Source organism: Amblyraja radiata, chromosome 10, assembly GCF_010909765.2.
Source record: "Amblyraja radiata isolate CabotCenter1 chromosome 10, sAmbRad1.1.pri, whole genome shotgun sequence".
Lineage (NCBI taxonomy): Eukaryota > Metazoa > Chordata > Chondrichthyes > Rajiformes > Rajidae > Amblyraja > Amblyraja radiata.
Genome location: NC_045965.1, coordinates 46,711,160 through 46,733,328, shown reverse-complemented (window position 1 = coordinate 46,733,328; position 22,169 = coordinate 46,711,160). Strand labels below are relative to the sequence as shown.

General features: G+C 42.4%; 1 protein-coding gene across 2 annotated transcripts in view; it reads right to left on the bottom strand.

The window, feature by feature from the left end:
- The window catches only part of zswim5 (zinc finger SWIM-type containing 5), a 214,528-nt gene that overhangs the window by 60,785 nt on the left and 131,574 nt on the right, over nt 1-22,169 (bottom strand). Inside the window, exon 2 of one of the 2 annotated variants that reach the window (XM_033028731.1) lies at nt 18,857-19,222. In XM_033028731.1, the coding sequence (XP_032884622.1) occupies nt 18,857-19,222 (366 nt within the window). The remainder of the gene's footprint in view (nt 1-18,856; nt 19,223-22,169) is intronic. The other variant, XM_033028732.1, reaches the window with a different exon arrangement.

Sequence of the window (22,169 nt, the reverse complement as noted above, 5' to 3'; positions counted from 1 at the left end):
TATAAGATCTTTGGTTTACAGGGCTGATTGCCGAGATGAAGACGTTGCCTTAAGGAGAATGATTAAAGTCAGGCCTGAACTCATTCTAGTTCGAAGAATAAGAGCTGATATTCCTGAAAGTGTAGATGCTGTGATGATGTTCCCTATTGTGGTAAGATCTGGAACTGGAAAGGATCGATCCAGTGTAAGTGTTGCCTATTTAAGTTCAAGAGGAATTTCTTCTCAGACGCGTGCGAATCTTTGGAATTCTAAACTCCGCAGCTGTGGAAGCCAAGTTGCTAATCATAATCACGGCTGAGAAAGACACATTTTTATTCCGAGGAGTCGAGGGTCAACGATAATATGGAAGACAAATAGTGTGCCAACTATTTTACAACAGGATCTGATTACTAGAGTAAAGAGGACATCCTGCTATCATAGATGGCTTTAGTGAGGCTACACTTGGAATACAGTGTTCTGGCCTGGTCTTCCTGTCCAAACATTTACTTGTCGGTAGAGCTACTGCCTTACAGTGCCAGAGACTCGGGTTTGATCCTGACTATGAGTGCTGTCTGTGTGGAGTTTGCATGTTCTCCTTGTGACCTGCGTGGGTATGCTCCGAGATCTTCAGTTTCCTCCCACACTCCAAAAATGTGCAGGTTTGTAGGTTAATTGGCTTCGGTAAAAGTATATAAATGTAAAACTGCTCTGGTCTGGTCTTCCTGTCCAATGTGGTGGTGTTAATGTGTGTGGTGTTAATGTGTGGGGATCGCTGGTCGGTGTGGACTCGGTGGGCCGATGAGCCTGTTTCCATGTTGTATCTCTAAACTAAACTAAATATAGGAGAAAATGCAGCGGAAGTACATCAGACTGATTCCTGGGATGGGGAGTATTGTCCTTAGAGGATAGATTAGGAAGACTGGACCAATACTGGCTTGAGTTTACACGACAGGGAACAGGCAGGAAAGTGAAGCATAGCCAATATCAGATCAGTCATGATCTTATTGAATGGCAGAGCATTCTCGAGGGGCCATATGGCCGATTCCTGTTCCTGTTTATTTTCTCCATATGTTCTTTAATTAGGCTGTTTCCTGAGTAAACTGACCTTGCTTTTTAGTACATTTTTTTGTTGTTGCTGTGAACCATGGGCCCACCCCACAGCCAATTCATTAGCTGACACAATGCTGTCAAGGAATACTGTGAAAATTTTAATCTGCCTTTAGTTACCCAATAATTTGTTGAGCGCAGTCTGTGTGAAGCGTTTGTGATTATGTATTTCATACCACCATCGTAAAAGTTTTCCATACGTTTTTACAGAAACTTTACAAATTTCTGTCCTCACTTACAAGACGACATCCTTTTCAATGCGAGGCTGTCAGTAATACTTGAAGAGCTGCTGATATGTAATTTCTCATCATTGCACATCCTTGGCAGGTTATTAATAGCAGGTCAAAAAATGGAGCAGGAGCTCAAATATGGCATATTAATTCATTTGAGCATGGAAAATTAAACATAATCAGTGTCTGCTGTGGTTTTCCACTGAGCTTGATGACTGCTGCATTTGAGTCCAGACATTATAAGCACTCCTCTCTTGATGCCTGTGCAATCCTCCATTTGACTTAAGAGGGTATTGTGAATTGCTGAGATGGGCTGGTACCACGATCCACTCGTACACTGTGCTATAAACTACTTTCTCAATAAGCTTGGGGATGTGCAAGAATTAGCTTCTGTGAGTCGGAAGAAACTGCAGGTGCAGATTTAAACCGAAGATATAGTGTCCTCGATAATGTTTGGGACAAAGACCCATCATTTATTTATTTGCCTCTGTACTCCACAATTTGAGATTTGTAATAGAAAAAAATCACATGTGGTTAAAGTGCACATTGTCGGATTTTAATAAAGGCCATTTTTATACATTTTGGTTTCACCATGTAGCTGTGTTTATACATAGTCCCCCCATTGCAGGGCGCCATAATGTTTGGGACACATCAATGTCATGTAAATTAAAGTAGTCATGTTTGGTATTTTGTTGCATATCCTTTGCATGCAATGACTGCTTGAAGTCTGCAATTCATGGACATCACCAGTTGCTGGATGTCTTCTCCGGTGATGATCTGCCAGGCCTGTATTGCAGTCATATTTAGCTTATGCTTGTTTTGGGGGCTAGTCCCCTTCAGTTTTCTCTTCAGCATATAAAAGGCATGCTCAATTGGGTTCAGATCAGGTGATTGACTTGGCCACTCTAGAATTGACAATTTTTTAGCTTTGTTGCTTTAGCAGTGTGTTTGGGATCATTGTCTTGCTGTAGAATGAACTGCTGGCCAATGGGTTTTGAGGCATTTGTTTGAACTTGAGCAGATAGGATGTTCAAGTTCAAGTGAGTTTATTGTCATGTGTCTGTACACTTCAGAATTCATTATGCTACTACCATCAGCAGTTGTATCATCAATGAAGATAAGTGAGCCAGTACCTTCAGCAGCCATACATGCCCAGGCTAATAACTCCCCCACCACCGTGTTTCACAGATGAGGTGATATCCTTTGGATCTTGGAGAGTTCCTTCTCTCCTCTATACTTTGCTCTTGCCATCACTCTGATATAAGTTAATCTTCGTCTCACCTTTTTTCCAGAACTGTGGTTGCTTTTTTAAGTACTTCTTGGCAAACTGTAACCTGGCCATCCTATTTTTGCAGCTAACCAGTGGTTTGCATCTTGCAGTGTAGCCTCTGTATTTCTGTTCATGAAGTCTTGTGCGGACAGTGGTCATTGACAAATCCACACCTGACTCTTGAAGAGTGTTTCTGATCTGTCGGACAGGTGTTTGGGGATTTTTCTTTATTATAGAGAGAATTCTTCTGTAATCAGCTGTGGAGATCTTCCTTGGCCTGCCAGTCATTTTCCGATTAGTAAGCTCACCAGTGCTCTCTTTCTTTTTAATGATGTTCCAAACAGTTGATTTTGGTAAGCCTAAGGGTTGGCTGATGTCTCCAACAGTTTTATTCTTGTTTCTCAGTCTCATAATAGCTTCTTTGACTTTCATTGGCACAACTTTGCTGATAAACAGCAATAAAAGTTTCCAATGATGGAAAGACTGGAGGAAAGACTAGGCGCTGAGAGCTCTCTTACACCTGCATTAAGGAGGTAATTAAACACACCTGATCAATTACAAACACCTGTGAAGCCATGTGTCCCAAACATTATGGTGCCGTGAAATGTGAGAACTATGTATAAACACAGCTGTAATTTCTACATGGTGAAACCAAAATGTATAAAAAATACCCTTTAATAAAATCTGACAAAATCTATTACAAATCTCGAATTGTGGAGTACAGAGGTAAATAAATAAATGACGGGTCTTTGTCCCAAACATTATGGAGGGCACTGTGAGACACAAAGAGCTGGAGTAACTCAGCGGGACAGGCAGCATCTCTGGAGAAAAGGAATGGGTGACGTTTCGGGTCAAGACCCTTCTTCAGACCCGGAGAGATGGGATGGGTGATGTTTCAGGTCATGTCCCTTCTTCAGACTGGAGAGAAGGAATCGGTGACGTTTTGAGTCAAGACCCTTCATCTGAAGACCCTTCTCTCCTGTCCCCCTGAGTTACTCCAGCTTTTTGTATCTAGCTTCTGTGAGTAGCCTGGATAAGGAAACAGATTAGTCATCTGTAACCCTCTCAGCAAAATAACAATGAGAAGATATTGCACAACGTGCTGGTTTTAATCACAACAATCTTCCAACTTACGCAGAAACTCAAAATGAACTTTTCTTTTGTCCCATTTTGTCCTTTCCTCTGAACCTCGCAAGCTTTATATATTTGAGAAATTATTAGGATGCTGCAGCATTAATGGAATTACTGTACAAATATATTTTATGTTTTTGAAATACAGCTGTTTCAGCCGAGTGCAAAGGGATGCTCAAATCAAACTGACAGCATCTCACCATGCACAATCACACTAAATTACCCTGTTTATATTCTGCAAGGAATGCCTCATTGCTTGCTGTATATCTGCTGATACTGTAAAATTCAGACTGCATTTCACAGTTTTGTTTTTGATGTTTCCCTTCTGGAACAGAACATGACTTCCAATTACCATGCTTTGTGAAGAATCCAGTGCTCACACATCACACAAAGCATGGTATACGGTACAGAAAGTCACCCGCTGCTGATCTGAGGAAGCAGATGAACTCCCACGTGACTGCATTGAGTCAGTGGATGGGACCATCACCAAGAATTTGGGCACCAAGCTAAACCAGCGCTCCACTGCTGCCACAGACTTTATCAGTACATGTGTAGAGCATCGCGTGCCAAAGAAGTAAATCTGAGTGTTCCCCGACCGAAAACCGTGAGATTCATTCTCGGCTGACGACACGAAATCTAGGTGTGACCTTAGCAATTCTATTGGGACATCAAGAATTAATTCCCGAACTAACCACACTGACATCTGTCAATTGTGGCAAGGCTTGCACGTTATAACGGGCTACAAGGCAAAGCGGGGGGCAGAATTGTTTGCGACATGCGTTCCTTCCCACCAAGCTCAATGCATTCTGTGCTTGTTTTGAAGGGAAGGTCAGTGGAAGGACATTACGTGCTCAGAATGCCTCAAGTGGCATCTGTACCCGGGGTCACCATCACAGATATCAGATTAGCCTTCCTGAGATTCCCCAAACCACTGGAACCAGGACTCAGCACCTCTCGCTGCAACAAGACCCTTCCTGACCCATGGATAGCAGTCAGTAAGGATAGGCAAAAACCATCTGCTATGATAATTCTCAGTACCAATGTCCTACAGGACTACATTCTCAGATTCTTATTGTACTCCCTATACATTCACTTTTGTGTGGCTCAAAAACTCTTCTAACTCAATTTGCAAGTTTGCAGATTACACCACCAGAGTGGGCCACATCTCAAACAATGGCAAGATGACTTACAGGACAGAAATGTAAAGCTTAGGAGCATGGTATCAAGACAATAATGTCCCCCTCAATGTCGACAAAATGAAGTATTTACTCATCAACTTCAGAAAGCAGAATAGTGTGTACCAATGGTGCTGAAGCAGATTTCATATGTGTAAACTTCATCAAAAATGTGATGTTATGGCCAGGAAAGCACTCCAAAGCTTCTACATCCTTAGAAGGCTAAGACAATTTAGCATGTCACAGAGTCATACAGCGTGGAAACAGGCCCTTCGGCCCAACTTGCCCACACCAACCAACATGTCCCATCAACACTAGTTCCACCTGCCTGCATTTGGCCCATATCCCTCTAACCCTATTCTATCCATGTACCTGTCTGAATGTTTCTTAAACATTGTGAAAGTACCTGCCTCAACTACCTCCTCCGGCAGCTCATTCCATTCACCCACCACCCTTTGTCTGAAAATTTTTACCCGTAAGGTTCCTATTAAATCTATCCCTCCGTATCTTTAACCTATGTCTTCAGGTTCTCGATTCCAGAATTTCCAATATACCACTGCATTACCTCTACATCCTTAGAAGGCTTAGGAAATTTGGCATGTCTCTAATTTACCAATCTTACAGATGCACTGTAGAAAGCATTCGATCTGGATGCTTCACAGTTTGGTAACTGCTCGGTCCAAGACTGCACAAAATTGCAGATAGCCCGGAAACAGCCCAGTCCATCATTTCAACCAGCTTTCCCCCCCGATGCTATAATTCATGCTCCCTTCGGAAAACAACCAACAAAATCAAGGACTATTCAGACCCTGGTCATTATCTCTTCTCCCCTCTCTCATTGAGCAGATGATACAAAAGCTTGAAAGCATACCACCAATTCAAGATTAGCTTCTTCCCCACTGTTATCAGTCTTTTGAACAGACCTCTCTTATGCTAAGGATGAATTTCCAATCTTCCATTCCACCTCGTTGAGCCCCATGCATCTTTTTTAATCTGCACTTTCTCTCTGTTGCAACGCCCTCTGTTCATTTTCTCTTTCGCACGACCTCATGTATTCTTGTACGCTGCGATTTGCCTGGAGAGCAGGCAAAACAAACATTTTCACTGTATCTCGGTATACATGACTTTCATAAACTAATACCAGTAGGATACTAAAAACCTGTAGAGTTTGTCATTCCACAGCTGTCTGCCATCATGTATTCAGTACCACGGTGTTTCAGAAAATAACGTAAGTATTCCTTCTTAGCATGTCCCAAGAGGAAAAGGAATTTCTACACCTTTTTCAAACAGTGAATTGAGGAGCTATTCACAAGCCACCCTGGAGGAAGCTCCAGAACCAGTATTAGTGTCACAGCTTATATATATATATTTTCATCAATATAAATCAAGAAAATGGTCAAATGTTATAAACGTGGACAAAAGTGCTGGAGAAACTCAGCGGGTGCAGCAGCATCTATGGAGCGAAGGAAATAGGCAACGTTTCGGGCCGAAACCCTTCTTCATATAAAGGTATTCTCTTTCATTTCTCATCTCAAATTGTTTCCAATGTTACTAGTGACTGACAAATAAACATTTAAACATTATTTTATAGACAATAGGTGCAGGAGTAGGCCATTTGGCCCTTCGAGCCAGCACCGCCATTCAATGTGATCATGGCTGATCATCCCCAATCAGTACCCCATTCCTGCCTTCTCCCCATATCCCCTGACTCCGCTTTCTTAAAGAGCCCTATTTTTTATGTTATGGAACTCAAAACGCACTCTCAGACAATAACACAATTCAAATATGAAGTTTGGGAGCACAGTGCAAATAATTAAATACCAATCGTTTCACCATTCCGTTGCATGTAAATCTGAACTGGAGAAATGACTGTTGATGTACCTTATGAGATATGATGGCCCAAATCTGCCAACAACATGAAAATAGGTGGGAGGGCATGTTGAACTGTGGATATTAGGATTTTTCAACTGAATTTAGATAGGTTGAGTGAGTGGGCAAATAGTTAGCAGATGGCATTTAATGTGGGTAGGTGAGGTTGTGCGTGTTGGTAGGAGGAATTTAAAGCATATATAATCTGATGGAGAAAGACTATAGATGTGTAAAGTCCCGACGGATTTTGGTGGTCTTGTGCACAAAGTGCTAAAGATGGGCGGGTAGGTGCAGTAAGTGTAAAACAAGGCAAATGGCATATTGTTCACCGTTTAGACTTTAATCTTTAAAGACACAGGCCTTTCGACCCACCAAGTCTGTGCAACCAACAATCACCCCGTTCACTACCAATATCCTACACACTAGTCAATTAATCTACAAACTTGCACGTCTTTGGAGTATGGGAGGAAAGCAGAGCACCCGAAGAAAACCCACACGGTCAGAGGGAGAACGTACGAACTCCGTACAGAGGCACCCGCAGTCAGGATCGAACCCTGAACTCTGCCACTGTCAGGCAGCAGCTCTATCATTGCGCCACTGTTGCAGGAGTGTTGGAGTTTGGGGGAGGAAAGCATTGTTAAAATTGTACCGCATACTGCACCTGCAATACTGTGCACAGTTTTGGCCCCTTTTTTTAAAAGGGAGGATATCCTTTGTTTGTAGACGTAAACGTGCAAGTACGTATATCAATTAAAAATTAAGCTACATTTATCAACATTTTTTTTCCATCAATACACCCTCCTCTTCCTTGATTTTGTCACAAATCAACTTCTAATTTAATAAACAAATAATTAGAATGTATAAGATTAACATGTTAAAAAATAAACATATTAAACTGAAATTAATTTTTTACTTTTTAATGGTGCCAGTACATTATGCTGTACTGTGGCACATGCCGTCACAAAAGTGAGCACTGGATATTCTGATATTGGAGAAACCGTTCAAACACAAGTGGCTAAAATAAAAGTAGATCTCAGACAAAGGTGGTCGTGAAATGTTACCACTAGTGGGAGATTCTCCAACAAAGGGATGCAGTTCAAAGATTAAGGGATGGTCATTTAAAACTGAGATGGGTAGGACCATCTTCTCACAGAGAGTGAAGAATCTTTGGAATTGTCGATAGATATTTTTGGAGGCGAGATCTCTGGGGTGGGGGGGGGGGGGGTTTATTCAAGGAGCAATAAGATACATTTTTAAAAGGTTAGGGAATTGAGAGCTAAGGGGAACTAGCACAGAATAGGAGATCAGGCCTCTGTCAGATCAGCCATGATATCATGAAATGGCGGGGCAGGCATGAGGGGCTGCGAGATCTTCATATGCTCTTATGTTCTCAGCTGGCCTTCACAATGCACTTGAACCCCTATCATTAAAATAAACGTAAACACAAGTTCACAAATTATAGGAGTAGAATTAAGCCATTCAGCCCATCGAGTCTACTCCGCCATTCAATCATGGCTGATCTCTGCCTCCTAATCCCATTTTCCTGCCTTCTCCCCATAACCCTTGACACCCGTTCTAATCAAGAATTTGTCTATCTCTGCCTTAAAAATATCCACTGACTTGGCCTCCACAGCCCTCTGTGGCAATGAGTTCCACAGATTAACTACCCTCTGACTGAGGAAGTTCCTCCTCACTTTTCTAAAAGAGCGCCCTTTAATTATGAGGCTATGACCTCTGGTCCTAGACACTCCCACCAGTGGAAACATCCTTTGCACATCCACTCTATCGAATGAAATGTTATTCTAATGGGATTTGAAACAAAGCCCAATAACATTGGCACACGAGTTAATAAATCCAGGTTTCAGTGCTGTCACCCCTTCTTCCCATTTATCTAAATGTACCACAGGGAAAAACAAGCACCTCTTTAAATTGCCAGGAGCCACACAATGACAGTAAATAGAGCTCCTGATGACAGTGGGTATTGTTGCTCTGGTTATGTCCATCTACAGCATGCATTTCATACAAGTTCCAGGGGCTTAAGTGCACATCACACAATAAAAATAGGTACTGATCAGAAGGTATTGTCAAAAGTGATTTTTGTATTCAACAGAGATGATAAACTTGAATAGAACTGATACGATGGAACCTAAACTGATTACATTTCCGCCAGATCACAGGAACAGCCGACCAACAAGCTCCCACAGTCCAAGGCTGTCAAAAGTAACTTCAGATTGTCCAGTCGGTAACTACTAGTAACATTATGATCAATCATTGTGGTTCTTCATAAGTTTAGGAGCAGAATTTGGTGATTCGTCCCGTCAAGTCTATTCTGCCATTAAATCATGGCTGATCTATCTTTCTCTCTCAGCCCCATTCTCCTGCCTTCTCCCCATAACCGCCGACACCTATGCTACCTGCTCTTCTTTATCCCTGCTGTTTTAATTTTTTTCTGGCATCAAAATTCGTTCCTAGCCTCTCTTCCCCTCCTCTATATTGGACAATATAATGTGACTTCACAGAAATTCCCATGTACCAGTGGCCAATTGGACAGAACGAGGGCACAAGAATGCGCTCAATGTTTTCACGTGGTGGTGGATGGAGGAAAACTACCACTAAGTTACTACTGCTAAACCCAAACGTGCGAGTCCACACGCAATCGTGATGAAAATTCTGCAAATTCAAGGCCATTGAGCACAACTTTCCATTCTGTAATTATGACCTTGTTCAAGTGGGAGTGACATAATTTAGTTATTGTATCCTCCCCCATTCCCGTGACTTTCTGCAGCAAACTGCACTGTGGCATCCAAATTTCATTCACTGATCACCATTATACTTTGAGTTTAGTTTAGTTTAGAGATACGGCATGGAAACAGGCCCTTGGGACCACCGAGTCTGCACCGACCAGTAATTCCCACACATTAGCACCACTACACACACTAGGGACAATTTTACATTCATACCAAGTCAATTAACCTACAAACCTGTATGTTGTTGGAGTGTGGGAGGAAACCGAAGACCTTGGAGAAAACCCACGTGGTCGTGGGGAGAACGTATAAACTCCATACAAACAGCATCCGTGGTCGGGATCGAACTTGGGTCTCTAACGCTGTATGCATTGTAAGGAAGTAATTCTACCGCTGCCTTAATCTTGCAGATCAATTAATGGTAGCACTATGACAACCATGAAAATAACAGGGCTACAGAAGTAAATATTTGGTACGGAACATTTGTTAATTAAAACTACCCAAACCTAACCACACAATTTGATGCGACCTTGACCACGGTGCACAACAGACAACCACATCCTACACCAATTTGAATAGTGTTTAAGAAGGAACTGCAGAAGCTGGAAAATCGAAGGTACACAAAAAGGCTGGAGAAACTCAGCGGCTGCAGCAGCATCTATGGAGCGAAGGAATATTACTCTAATTTACAATGTAATTCAATTTTACATAAAGCCTGGTTTAGATGTGTGTTTTTGTGTAAGAAATAATTTTGAAAATACCAAAATTAGAAGACAAAATACCTGGAGCCATGAACAGCACATGTCAAGAGCTACATGAAACCACAGCATCCTGGTGTGCATAGGGAAAAATATGAAAGCTGAAGATGGATTAGATTATTTAATGACACAGAGATGGTGCAACACTGTCACAACACATTTTAATACTGGGTAACTCAATCTAATCCAGAGCAAAGGGCGGCACAGTGGCATAGCGTTAGAGCTGCTGCCTGACAGTGCCAGAGACCCGGGTTCGATCTTGACTATGGGTGCTGTCTGCACAGAGTTTGTACATTCTTCCTGTGACCACATGGGTTTTCTCCCGGTGCTCCGGTTTTCTCTCACAGATGTACAGGATTGTAGGTTAATTGTCTTCAGTAGAATTGTCCCTAGTGTGTAGGATAGTGTTAGTGTACGGGGTGGTCGGCGTAGACTTGGTGCGTCTGTTTCCGCGCTGTATCTCTAAAGGCTAAAGTCAAAGATCCAAACTCCAGAGCCAGCAAAGCTTTCCCGATCTAGCAACAACATTGGCACCCACTGAACAGTGCAGAAGATATCCACATTTTTGTTGCTTGCAAAAGCTGGGATAAAAATAATGCAGTCAGTTACTTAGAACCTGGTCCTCCTCTTCTCAATTATCAGTGGCATGTTGCTGACAATGCCATTACCCAGCTGTTATTCATCAATAGGCTGCTCGCTCCGCGTTCTGTCTGAAGCACTCAACACCAATCTTTAGAGTTTTGGTTCAGCCATAAATAAAGGTGAAAGTCAAGGAAATACGTCCAATTCGAATTCCATAACCAGGAATAGTGGGAAGTGCAGCTACTCTTAAGAAAATGCGGCATATGTTTTTTTTAGGATGGTAACTTCAGCTTTTTCTCATCATCACCCTTCACTGATGGATGCACAGGTCTGAGGGTACAGGGGAGGGGCAGGGAGTGAGAGAGCGAGAGGGAGGCGGGGGGGGGGGTGTTGAGAGGGGGGGAGGGGTGGCGGGGGGGGGGAGGTTGAAAGAGGCGGGGGGTGGGGGGTTGAGGGAGGTGGGGGGGGGGGGGATTGAGAAGGAGGGACAAAAGGAAATATACCATAAGGGTTCATGACTGACTGAACGAAAAGGATTTGCATTTATCTGGTGCTAGCAATATTCAACATATTTAGTGGCATATCATTTGCCAGAAAAAGTGGAACAGAAATTTTTTTAAGTAACCTAGAAAATTCCACCATTCCCAGTGTTGTTGATATTGTCTGACCACATTCATTTTTCTGCATCATCTATACTCTGACAAGATCATGTCCAATCAAACAACTCTACATTTACTATTAAGTAAACGAGACAGCTCAGATTCCAGCTTCAACATCACCAGCAGAACAATCAAATGCATTACAGCAAATTTACCAGTGTCAGGAAGAATCCGTTTGGAATGATTGAAGAGAAAGATTTTTACAACAGAAATTTTATTTGTATAATGGTTATATTTAACACTACTGAAGTCGTCTTCTCTGTCTGAAACAGATACTTTTGTCACATGGACCAAAGCAAAGGACCAACGGCAACACTTAACAGGAAATTCAGTGAGTTTTAAAATGAAAACTGTACAAAATGTTACAGGGCAAGAGCTGGAAATGGTAGGAAAGTAGATAGTACCAATTGTAAAGCTACAGTAGCATAATAAAAAAGGACTGATAATCTCCTTGTGTTCCAGTATTTTCTTCATTTTATATATTCAAATATGTTGAGGTGGGTCTTGTACAGTTTAGTCAAGTGATGAAGTCAATATTACATTGGAATACCACAGTTAATATAAATGGATCAGTAAGTTCTACAGAAATCATCCCGAGGCTCATCAGAACCAGGAAACTGCTCAAATCTTGATCATTTAATCATTTAAAAATTTAATCAGCAAGGATTTCATTGCAGTGTCAATCTTGAAAATTGATGCAAAAGATGTTAAGTTATAACTGGAGCTCGAACGGCAAAGATTTTCAGACTCCCAACTGAAGGAACTGCAGATGCTGGTTTAAACCGAAGATAGACACAAAAAGCTGGAGTAATTCAGCGGGAGGGGCAGCATCTCTGGAGAGAAGGAACCGGTGAAGTTTGTGGAGAGGGAAACTAGAGATATGGAAGGGGATATGGAAGGGGAGTTGTGAAAACAACAGATCAAAGCAAACGCTGAACAAGGAAATGTAGAATGGTTCATTGTTGGCTGAGGGGAAGGTGACAACGAGTATTACAGACAGTAAAATGAATAAGGAAGACAGTGAAACTAGTCAGAGAACTAGGGTGAGGGAGGAGTTGCTCCAGCATTTTGTGTCTATCTTTGGTGTAAACCAGCATCTGCAGTTCCTTCCGACACTGAAAGACAAGCCTTTGTCTTGCTTTGAGCAGTGCAGAGTAACGCAAGGTGTGGGGGTTGATAGGCAGAGGTAGCATTGTTTTAGCTTCCCTTCTCCGAGCTCTATCACATTAACCCTGTCCACGGCACTTACTCGAGGATAAAAGCTGTCTCATACTCAGTAGCTGCCTTGGTTTTGGGAATTTCCTAGTGTAAATGCAGGCAGAAGATTAATAATTCAATGTTCCCAGCAGTTTCCCATTTTTGTAAATAATTACTTGCCCTCAATTTTACTTCAGAAACACTAATGGGCAGTCCCCAGGCCCACAGACAAGAGATTTGTTTGCAGCTGAATGCACATCATATGTGTTAAGTGGTAGATTCTCAATTACTAAAAGGTGTCACTGGCACAGTTACACATAAATGGCCATGTTGCCTACTTCCAGTATGTTCGATCAGCTACAAGATAAATGTGGAAGCAAAGATGAGAAGAAAATCCAATTTGTATTAATTCTTAATGCAGTGTATGGTTTTAAAATGTCTTAAGGTATTGTGCACTATACTGATTTAATAGGAAGAGTTAGAAAAAAACTGTATGAACTGTTTAAATCTACCTATTCTATTTTAAAAAGCCATTGTGACTTTACAACTGTTGATTGTAATTAACCTTTGCAATTTGCAGAAATACTAACTGTGTTGTGCCCCACCCTAACAAACATGCTTATAATAATATATTCAAGCATTACTGTCTGCAGTGATCACAAAATCTCTCTCGCACATGCATGCACTCCACCGATTTAAATATCAAGAGGGAATTGATGCACAGTACATGAGAACTATCCAACATTACAAGTTTAGTTTACTCTAAAGACATTTGGAGTAGCTAATGCAGTTCCTTTATTTAAGGTAGAGTAAATCCAGGGCATTATGGGCCAATGAGCCTCACGTCAGTAGGAAGCTATTGGAGAGGATTCTTTGGGGTACGATCTGCTCCCATTTGGAAGGGAATGGGCTAATTAGGGACAGCCAGCATGGCTTTGCATGTGGCAAGTTACTCGATCGAGTTTTTTGCGGAGGTGACAAAGGTGATCGAAGAACTTAGGGCGGTGGATGGTGTCTATATAGATATTAGTCAGGCATTTGATAAATATCCCCAATGTAGGCTGATCAAGATGATTAAGATGCATAGGATATCAGTGACTTGGTCACATGGATTCAGAACAGGCTTACTGATAGATTATATCAGTATATACCGATAGAGATATATACTCTAACAGTATCGAGACCGTTCTTTGGACTTCTTCAGTCTGAAGAAGGGTCCCAACCCGAAACGTCACCCATTTCTTCTCTCCAGAGATGCTGCCTAACCCACTGAGATACTCCAGCATTTTGTGTCTATCTTCATTGTTTTTTTAACCTGATCAGATTGCACACAAAACTGCCAAATTAATTTTGACAGAAAACCAGTGAATTATATGTAACAATGTGGAAGCAAACAAACCTTTGTTATTTGGATTTTGGGCCTGATTTTCTTCTTTGAGACAAGAAAATAATTTTGATACAATATTGTTTTGGCCCGAGTTCTTTTACACAAAAAGTCTTATTTTATTCAAGGGAAGAAAAATGTCTAGGAAGGAACTGCGGATGCTGGTTTAAATCGAAGATAGACACAAAATGCTGGAGTAACTCAGACTGAAGAAGGGTCTCGACCCGAAACGTCACCCATTCCTTCTCTCCAGAGATGCTGTCTGTCCCGCTGAGTTACTCCAGCATTCTGTGTTTACCTTCGAAGGACAATATCATCAGGTACAGAAAGGAGAAATGTCTGAAGCTGTCCAGATCCATGACTTGGGTTAATGAAAAGGACTGCTCATTAACCTGAGACGTGTGTTCAACCCTGGCTCTAGGTCTAGGATTGATAACGCACTTCCTTATTTTGCAATCCTCACCTTTGCAAATGTAAAATCACTCTGTAAAATGGAACGCTTATGAAACAGACGATTCTCATCACAACAGACTTTAGCACCTTTCTTTCATTCCCTTCGCCTACATGATACCCGGAACTGGTATGCAAGATGTCAAAAAGCATCAGCTACTCCTACAGATTTGCTAATGATTTCTGACACCTATAATGACAAATATATGAAGCTACACAGCACAATCTAATATGATCACCTCTTTATTAGCCGCGGTGTCATCCCACACTATCGGGCTCCCCACCCCCATCGCATGCTCACGAAATCCATTCATCCTCAGTGGATGGCCACCAAGGCAAGCAAAGCCAACAGTAGGAGACAGTTGTGCTGCAGAAATCAGACAGCACCTTCTTACAACAGCTAGGAGGCTCATCGCAGAATGCTACATCAAAACAAAGCCTGATCAAATCAAGAAATAAATTGTAACCAAGTGTGCAGATCTTACTATACATTGTACCGACAAGGTAAAAATGATTGTCACTGCCGAGAAACATTAAAATCAACCTAACTTTCACTGAATGTAAGATAGACACAAAATGCCGGAGTAACTCAGCGGGACAGGCAGCATCTCTGGAGAGAAGGAATGGGTGATGTTTCGGGTCAAGACCCTTCTTCAGACTGAAAATCACGGGCAAGGGAAACGAGAGATATAGACGATGATGTAGAGAGATATAAAACAAATGAATGAAAGATAAGCAAAAAAAGTAACAATGATAAAGGAAACAGCCCATCGTTGGCTGTTTGCTAGGTGAGAACGATAAGCTGGTGTGACTTGGGTGGGGGAGGGACGGAGAGAGAGGGAATGCAGGGCTTACTGGAGGTTTCAATGGATGTATCTGTAACATGCAAACAAGCTAATATTCCATTTGTCTAAAAGCCTGATTAGTTTGTTGGACAGACTAGAACTTGGGAGTTTTCTCTTGTAGATTTTAAAGCTTATACCAGAAGATCAAAACTGTCACCTCACAGAAGACGATCATGAGGTTACTTTTGAGCAGGGGAGTGTTATAGTAAAGATTCAAGAGTGTTTAATTGGCATATGTACACACAAAGGAACAATGAAATTCTTTCTTGCAGCAGCCTTATGGGCCTGTCCCACTTAGGCGATTTTTTCGGTGACTGTCATGGTCGTAACAGGTCGTCGAAAAAAAACGGCGATTGGGCCACCCTGCGACAATGTCTACGACAATCTACCACCTAGTCGACGTCAAGCTACGGCAAGCTACCGACAACCGGCGACCCATTAGGACGTCCACCTACGACCACACCTACAACAACCTACGCCCACCCACGACAAGGTCAGACAATTCAGTCGCCGGTTGACGTAGGTTGATGTAGGTTGATGTAGGTAGTTGCCAATGGAATTCACCAAAGTCAGCACCGGCGACAACCTACGTCACCTGGCGACAAGCTACGTCATCCCGGCGACAAGCTACGTCATCCTGGCGACAAGCTACGACAGCACCTACGTCAGGAGAAGACAAGCTATGATCATTGTCGTCAAACCAACTGTCGCCGAAAAGTTTCGAACATTTCAAAATCCAGCGGCGACCAGAAAAACGCTACAACTCATTGGGCGACTTGAGGTGACTACTCACGACCATACAGGTGTCACCCTGCGACCATGTGGCGACAGCCTAGTCGCCTGTAGCCGCCTAAACATTTGTCTAAGTGGGACAGGGGCATTACAGGCCTGTAAACACATGGTAACAATTTAACTACCAGGTTTATAATGTATTTAATGCAGACTTTACTGGTGTGAAATAATTTTCCTCTAGAAATATACTAAATCTCATTCCAATAACGGTATTATGTATAATGTTTCAAGCCCATTATTGGGTCGCTGTGCTTGGAATGAGTATATAAACTGCTCGACTATCTATCTAACCGTACAAATTAAACCTGCAGGTAGAAGGGATGGTTCGAGTCACCTACTCTTTTACTTCTATCTTCTGGGTCGATGTCATGACCAGGTTTATCTTAACAGTGATAGTCAACGTCTTCAGTGACACAGCTCGCAAGCAACCTCAATCACAACTCCACGGCATCGAAGAGCTCACGTCTTTCAGGACACCTCTGCAAGACTGGCCAAATCAAATTTTAGTTTATTTAGCTTAGTTCAGAGATACAGCGTGGAAACAAGCCCTTCGGCCCACCGTGTCCGCAGCGACCAGCGAGCCCCGCACATTAACTCTACCCTACACACACTAGGGACAATTTTACATTGATACCAAGCCAATTAACCTGCCAACCTGTACGTCTTTGAGGTGTGGGAGGAAACTGATGATATTGGAGAAAACCCACGCCATTCACGGGGAGAACGTAGAAACTCTGCACAGACAAGCACCCATAGTCGGGCTCTCTGGAGCTATGCCACCCTGCTACCCTTCATACTTTCATCTCTGCAAAGCAACATTTACCTCAGACCTTCAACTCTCTGAAAAACAACCGCAAGAGCAGAGAAAATTGATGCCATTACTATTTCTCCATCTTAAATGAGCAGTATGCACCAGGTTACATGAGTGTGAAATGCGTGCCCATATAGATATAAGGAAAATTTAATGTCAACTTTAAACACAAGTAAGGGAGATTAATTCAACTTTGATGTTTACATCTATTTTGGAACTATTCCATCTTAGCAAAAAATATTAACTGAAAAAAGCATAGTATAGATTAAGATGCAAGTGATGTGCCACTGCTTTGTGCATTCAAAACTGTACTGGTTAAACAATGGCACCACTATTGGACTATTGATCATGATCCTAGTTGCAGCTAGGTTTTAGCACGCTGGAACTATTCCTGCCATGTGCAATTTGCATTCTATAGCAAGCTAACATTGGTATAATTGCAGTTGTCATTGGCTTTGTGCTGCTATTATTATTATTATTATTGCTTTATTTATATAGCACATTTTAAGTCAACTTGCATCGACACCAAAGTGCTTTACATAAATTAAATAATAAATTTACATACAAACCATAGAAAAAGGTTAACAATAAATAAAGAAAGAAAATGGACACAACACATTATAGAGTTCAACACAAACGTCCCCCCACAACAGAATCAAAAATGTCCACTGTGGGGAAAGGCAACAGAAAGTTAAGTCCTCTTCCTCTGAAACACCCGAGGTCGGGGCCCATTTGTGGCCTTGCAGCCAGTCCGATGATTTTCAGGGCCCTCTTGCCGTGAAGATGGAACACTGTCGTCGGGTGAAACAATTCCTCAAGCGGCTTGGAAAGTCTGGAGCGGCTGCCTCCTCCCCGGAGACCGGGGCACTCGTAGACTTCAGGCCGCGCCGACCCCGGCGAACTCGATCCCTGGCTGCGCGGCGCTCCAAATCCAGCGCCGCCCGCGGCCGGACGCCCGCAGCCCCAGCTCCGCGATGTTTGGATCGATGGCCACAGCGCTCCGGAGCTTACCGCACGGCGACCCGACAAGGCATCGCCCGCTCTGTGGCTCCACTCCGTGATGGTGTCCTTGCGCTGCAACGCCGCCGAAGCTGTAGTCCCGGCCGGTCCCGACAGGAAACGCCGCTCCATTCTCGATGGTAGGCCGCGAGGACGGGGCGAAGAAGCAGCTTAGAGGGATGCTGCCTCTCCGACCAGGTAGGGGACTAAGAATTAAAGTTTCCCCCTTCCCCACCCCCACCCACCACATAAAAGACCTCCACTAACATTTTGGACAGGACTTAAAATAAAAAAAGGTGAAGAGACGGACTGCGGGCAGGCTGCCATACACAGACGGCGCCCACTCCCGCACATCCGCCACATTACAGAATGTATCAAATCCCAGCTAACAGAATAATGAAATTGGCGCTTCTCAAGGTACCAGGTGACAAGTGCTTGTGGAACTGTACCCCAGCAAGGAATCAATACCTTGCAGCGGAATTTAAATTGTCAAACATCTAAAATACATTGCATTGCGTTTATACTTTCCAATAATTGTAAACATGAATGAATTAAATTGTACCAACTCAAAACATGTTATAATTGGACATAATAAAGTAATGCTTCTTAAAAATGAATTGGACATTATAGTAAGTGCAACTTTAATAGAAATGTATTTCCAAATATATTATTTTCTTCTTCAGAAATTCAAATTAATTTCTTTTAATTTTCATTATGTCTTGCACATATTTTGTGTGCATCAGCAAATTACTTCGACATGATCACATGAAGTATTAAGAATGGAATTCTGATCCCGCATATGGTACCATATGCAGACATCAACACATTAAAATACAACAAAGTTAATTAACGGGGGAGGGGAAAGGACCCTTACAATAGTTACCATGAACTTGGTTGATCTCCGAATTGGATGAAAGGATTTCATCAGCCAATTTCTGTGCTGTGGGAAGTACTTCTGTGTGATGGGCAGTGATCAAATACTGAATAAATTTCTGGAGCTGGTCTCTGTTCATTTGGAAAAGTGTCTCAGAGATGGGAAGACGCAGTTTGACTTGCTCCGCTTTTCGGATTCTGTACAGAGAAAGTGCCACTACATGGGCGCAGTAAAAAATGTCTTTGTTGCCACAGCCACACGTCACGGAGGTGATCTTGCAGCGGTCAAAACTGATGGCCACTCTGTAGATCATTTCAGGTTCCGACTGGGTGCCTGGTTCGGTTACAGTTCCACTCAGATGAAACCCTGCCAGGAAGAGAAAAGAAAAGTGCATTGATTAACACCAGGGGCAATATTCAAATTAAATTCTCTCTTCAACTAACTACCAATGACAAAACCGTGCACTGCCATAACTCATTCCCCATCATACAACTGGGTCTCGCCAGCCATCAGTTTGTTTTGTTATCCACCTGGGACCCATCTTTTATGAACGGGTTTTAATGAATGTGCCGGGTTGTTATTTATCTTAATGTCCAGATCTTTACTTTAGCTGCCCTAACTGAAAAGTTGGACTCAATTCCCTTGGACTTAATTAAGTTTTAGTTTAAGGATTAACTGACAAGGCAGTTGACAGTCTCCTTCTAAATCTTTCCAGTTCCTTTCTTCAAAATAGACTTGTGATATCTGTTGGTCTCTTTTATAAGAGCATAATTGCCAAGGAAGTTTCATTTACTTGCAATCACCATCTATCTTTGTCTTTCAACTCTGACGCTGCATCATCAATTCCTGACCATTGCACATTCATAAGGTATCTCACCAGGGGAATTCAAATGAGCATTTCTCTTTGGACTCTGGACCCCAAAACTCTTCTTCCCCTTTTTTAAAATAGAGTGCTTCGGTTCGCTCTTTATGCAGCAACCTGCACAGCACAATTATTCTGATGTAAGAAAAAAATAACTAAATGCAGAAACTCTACTCTTAGTACTCAAGGCACAACAGGAAAATATCCCATGCCCACTCTGATGGAATAACACTTGTGCTCAGTTTTGGCTGCAAAGGTTTAGCTGTGGCAGAGTTCTGTGGCTCAACCACAGCAGGAACACAATGGACAGCTGGGCCTTGCAATGGGGAACTGGGGATGTGCGGAACAAGCGAGAGAAAGAGAATTGAAGGTAGGGATGGCACGGGATGTTGATCGGCAATTGTGCTAAAATGGGCTCAACACTGAACAGATGCACTCTTGCTCTCCTGCCTCCAGGAGAACACATGTATTTAATACAGACAATAACAGGAACAAAAGCAGTAGTAAGCCCCTGCTTTTATATACACAAGATGCTGACATTAATTTTAGTTCTTTCAAACATGTATGCAAAAAAAAGAATGCAATCTAGTGTAGAACAAAATATTGATCCCTGTAAACTGGGGATCTGTGCCTATTTTTGTGGCCATTACACTGACACAAGCAGATGCAATTCTTTCTCATGAATCCTCTTATGCTTCCAAGCCTTAATCCCACTTCCAAAAAGGGACTATTATTTTCTCACCGGCAAGGATATTTTTCTTCCCTTTATTGATAAAGAGGATGTGCGCATTGTACAAGTGTGAATCACTCCAATTTATCTGGAATCTTTGTACAAATTTTATGCTGAGATCTGTGTTTCATTCAGGTGCAGGTATGTCCATAAGAAGCAATTTCCTTGTGGAGATGGACACAAAGTGCTGGAGCAACTCAGCGGGTCAGGCAGCATCTCTGGAGAAAATGAATAATGACGTTTCGGGTCGGAACCCTTCTTCAGACTGAAAATAGAGGGTGGGAAGAGCCTGAAGAAGGTTTCTGACCCAAGACGTCATTTTTCTCCTGAGATGCTGCCTGCCCCGCTGAGTTACTCCAGCACTTTGTGTCTATCTTTGGTATAACTCAGCATCTGCAGTTCCTTCCCTGCACAATTTCCTAGTAGCAGCTACAGCACAGCCTTGCATTAACATATTGCCCCTTCAGAACTAAGGCATTATCTGGTTGGACTTCTTACAGGATCAATAAGGACAGGTTGAATCTCCACAGATCTCCCAGCTCTTGACTGGTAAATCTATTTACTGAACCTGTACCAGGTTCATTTGGTGCAAGTACAGCCATTCCATTGAACTCAAATGCAAAAACAAAATGACTGCTAGGAGGAAAGAGAACAAAGGTTTTTTATTTGATTTAACTAAGTTAGCTTAAATGCTTTAATTGCATTGTGTGTGCATTCACTGTTTTTGCTCGTTTCTTTCTCAGTAACTAACTTTCTTAACATTATTTTTCAATTTTGACAGGACCTGCATAAAAGACATTTAGAAGTCTGACAGCAAACGAGCTCAGGGCAAAGCTTTACCATTGTCATAAGTCATACACAATGGAATCAGGTCCTTTGGTTCACAGTCGACGTCGACCAAGTATCTATTTACACTAATCCTTTACTAATCCCATTTTATTCTCCCTCGCACAGATTCTACCAGTCAAGTGCACAATGGGGCCATTTACAATGGCCAATTAACTTACTGACCCACACATCTTGAGGACGTGGGAAGAAGCTAGAATACCCAGAGAAAACCCCAATGAAACAAGTCACGGGCAGAACATACAAATGCTACACATTCAGCACCAGAGGTCAGGGTTGAAGCCAAGATATAGGAGCAGTGAGGCAGCCTTTTTACTAGCAGTGGCACTGTGGTGTCGCTTGCTGTCAATGTCATGCTCCTCACTGCACCCCTTCACATGCACTGGGGGGGAAAACCTTTGCCGGCAGCACCTCCCCGACATTGAGGGAGCCAGGTTCCCAGTGGAAGTGGAATACTGGTTCCCACTGGAAGAAACAGCACGAGCCAGGGCACAAGGTGAACCCAATGAACACATATCTGCCCTACATGCCGTGACCGAATGTGGTGAAGTTATTACACTCATTCATGAAGGCTTTAGCCCGATTTGAAAATTGTTCTGATGTACAGATTGTTCAGATGTACAGATGCATATTAGCCTTTCTCTTTATTATTAAAATAACACATTAAATCGGGCCATTGAGGTAAACGGACAAACTTCCAGCAAATTTCCAATTTCAGTCAAAGTGGACGTTTTACTTGAGATCATTCATTGCGCATCCTGGTTCCCTGAGAAGGGAGCATTGGTTTGATGTAACTGAATGCCCTGCTTGACTACTTCAATAGAAGTTCAGAATGGAAAGATGTTGGTGTGGTACAATGATGTACAGACTGGATA